This window comes from Halyomorpha halys, unplaced genomic scaffold (genome assembly GCF_000696795.3).
Source record: "Halyomorpha halys isolate HHAL.00 unplaced genomic scaffold, Hhal_1.1 Scaffold944.1, whole genome shotgun sequence".
NCBI lineage: Eukaryota > Metazoa > Arthropoda > Insecta > Hemiptera > Pentatomidae > Halyomorpha > Halyomorpha halys.
The window spans coordinates 123,387-126,715 of NW_027112688.1; the positions used below are offsets into that span (position 1 = coordinate 123,387).

The 3,329-nt window shown below is 34.8% G+C and overlaps 1 protein-coding gene across 1 annotated transcript; it reads right to left on the reverse strand.

Moving 5' to 3' along the window:
• Positions 1-407: 407 nt before the first annotated feature.
• On the reverse strand, positions 408-2,379 carry LOC106687295 (uncharacterized). The gene has a single exon (XM_014431082.3). The coding sequence runs from the start codon at positions 2,356-2,358 to the stop codon at positions 1,141-1,143; it is 1,218 nt and encodes a 405-aa protein (XP_014286568.1). The 5' UTR covers positions 2,359-2,379; the 3' UTR covers positions 408-1,140.
• Between the last annotated feature and the right edge of the window lie 950 nt (positions 2,380-3,329).

The window sequence follows — 3,329 nt, forward strand, 5'->3', positions numbered from 1 at the left end:
AAAAAAATAATCTTAAGGCATTGTTCTTCCCTTAATGTAAAAGTTTCGCATCATTATGAACAGCGGGAAGGATATTAGTTTTGTAAATTCTATCTTTTAAGTTTTTGAACAGAAGGCGTGAGCTAAGCAATTTTTTGAAATTGAAAAATAACAAAAATTCCATGCCTTATTTCGAAATCTAGTCCCTTACTAGAATTTATCAACATATTTGCATTTAGTTCTATAGTTCCCTTGACCTCAGTTAATAATACCATATCATTAGCATACACAATCACCGATACCACTTAACGCTCGGTATGCATCACTAATATGAAATAATTATATCACTAAAATTAAAAATAAGACAAATAATGCAGATCTATACTCAGATAATTGTAAAATTTTGGGAATACTATTTTTTAAAAACATTGATTGATAAATATTTTTTATTTAAAAAAAAATAATATTTAATAGTGATTTCATCTCATCTAAATAAACTCAAAACACACAGTCATATTCCATTTTAATTTTCTGTTTCCTGTATTAATTATATTTACATTACAAGCACATACTAGTGCTTAAGAGAATTGAAGAAGTGCGTTAGTAAAAGTAATGATGAAGAAAATATAATAGTATTCAATAATGAGGTGAAGATAGTTGACCGTAGATACATAAGAGAAGATGGCGGGAGGGGAGGGGGTGCGGTCAGCAAAAAAAAAACACAAATAAACAAAAGAATTATTTATTTTTGCGGACGTTTCGACCTAATTTTCAGGGTTTCATCAGGGCTATAAAAACAAAAAGACAACCTGACATCATTCAGAGAGAGAAAAAAATTAAATAAATAATAGACTTTATTAAGATAATTTATTAGTATTTATTTTATTAATATAATTTATTTTATTTTTATTTATTCATTTTTTCTCACTAAATGATGGTTGTTGTCCTTTTATGTTTATAACTCTGATGAAGACCTGAAAATTAGGTCGAAACATCGACACAAATAGATAATTATTTGTGTTTTTTTTTCTGTTGTCCGAACTCCCCGACCATCTTTTCCTCCTAATAGTATTCCATCTTCACTGCAATATTAAATGTTCTGAAATGCAGTCGAATTCAGATTTTACATAGAAATATAATTCTCGAAGGAAAGTCAGTGCTTCATTGATCGACATTAAAGTAATTAAGAAAGTTGTTGACAGCCTGAATAATTCTTCTGTTGAATTCCTTGTCAGTCTCCATCGCCTTCATTATGTAATCCGTTCTCTCCACTTCGAAGTATTCCTTGAACTTCTTGTCGTCAGACATCACATCCTTTAAAATCCGTTCCGGCATCAGGACGAAGATCAGGTAATTGCACGCTTGAGATAGCCCTACTGGCAGCGTTTCTTGCAACATGTTTTCAAAATCTTCCCAGTTCATGATGTCTTCTACGTCGATTCCTGCAGACCTAAGAGTCCTTGTTAGGACATCGTAATAAAGCTTCATAAGGTGGTTCAAATTCTTTTCCCTCATCTGTGTATCCGTGCAACAGTGCAAGAAGAGGTGGATGTCATAACCTGGTGCCTTGTAAGTCGCCAATTGAAAGTCGAGTAGGCAAGCTTCTAAGACGTTCCCTTGTTCATCATAATTGAACATTATATTGTTAGCCCAGAGGTCGGCGTGCGCCAGAACGTTAGGATACAACTTTGAACTCTTCATCTTGTCGTAAATGTTTTCCATGTAATGGACAGCTTTCTTTACTATTTCAGACGGAAAATGAGTCATGTATTTTTCCATAACTTTCTTTACGCATCTGATTGAGGCATCAGCGGACTTCCTCCCAACATGGTTTTTATCCTGAGACATAATAACTTCGGTTTTGATTTCGGGAACTATCTCGATCATTTTCCGTCCTTCTCTCTTCTCCGTGATGAAGGAAAGAGCATGGAACTTGCCCAACGTTTCCAATACTTTTTCGGTGTGTTGTAAGTCTAAGGTCTCGTAAAGGTCTTTATTCTTAAAACCTTTCTTGAACATGTCGTCAAGAACTAATATCTCGTTGGATCGGGCCATGTAGCATGCCGGAATAGAATTGTCTTGGAGGTAATCGTGATATTTATTCAATAACTCGTTAAAGAGAACAACTTCGCGGTGGAAGCCTCCCATTACTACGATGTTATGTCTGTGATAGGCGGCCTCCGGAAGGATTTTCAGGAATACGTTGACTTCACCTTCACCTTTACTAGTCTTGAACCTGATCCTCGCTTTATTCTGAACGCTCAAAAAACCCGCGGATATTCCGTCTAGGTCGACTCCTTCGCAGGAAACTATTTTGAAGTCATCTGACTTCAGAAAATTCCTAACAACTTCGTGCACGTCTCGACCGTTAAGCACCATCTTCGCACCCGTTTCTTTGACTCCACTACCATTTTTTGAACTTTTATCCTTTTTATACCATTGTTATCAATGGAGAAAACTGATAAAGAATCATTTGTTCTGTCTTAATTCGACTCTATTTTCTTAGCTACCATAATTTACTACAAGTGATGTAATATTTGAAACTCTAAACCAGTTGAATGTGTGCACTGTTTTTTTTCCTCTTATTTACACAATGTTGTTATTTATTCTTTCTAACCTCTCAATGTCAGTCTTTTCAATAATCCTGTATTTCGAATACAAATAATTAGTTTCTTCTTTATAATCATTAATAGTATAATCTGTACTTTTTAGTTAATTAATGATAACTTTAATTATGTCATAAGACAATAGGTGATTAAGTTACTGATGGGCCTTTTGGGCGTGGCCAGTTGGGTCAATGACCTCATCTGATAACCTCCATCTTGCTTCTCCCGCTACCAGCATACAACATCCAAAATATTTGGATGCATTTAAGCCTATTTACATTAAACTCGCATTTTTTTTATTCTTCCATTATTTGTTTACAGTAAGGTTATATTAAGTCTAAATTAGATATAAACATTTCTTATCATACTAATCCTTTGGTTTAGTCTTTATCCAGTCCCACCCATCCCTACAATGCACCTCTTCTTTCGGCCACTGTCGTTTCAACCATCAAGAAACGACAGTGGCCGAAAGACCTATTGTATAATAAAATCGGCAATTGGATTTTTTAAAATGGCCAGAGCTTCATCTAGAGTGTTAGCGGCTTTAGTGCACTTACTCAGTCTCCACCGGCTTATGATCAGTGCCGTGACGAGAGGGTTACGATGGGATCCTTCACGTGTGATGGATAGAGTGGGTTGAAAGATCTTCAAGTCTAGAGTATAAATAATGTACTTAATGGGGTAAATGTGATTAGTGCTATTTTATTTATTCCATTTTTTTTCTATCGTTACATTAATTCAAAA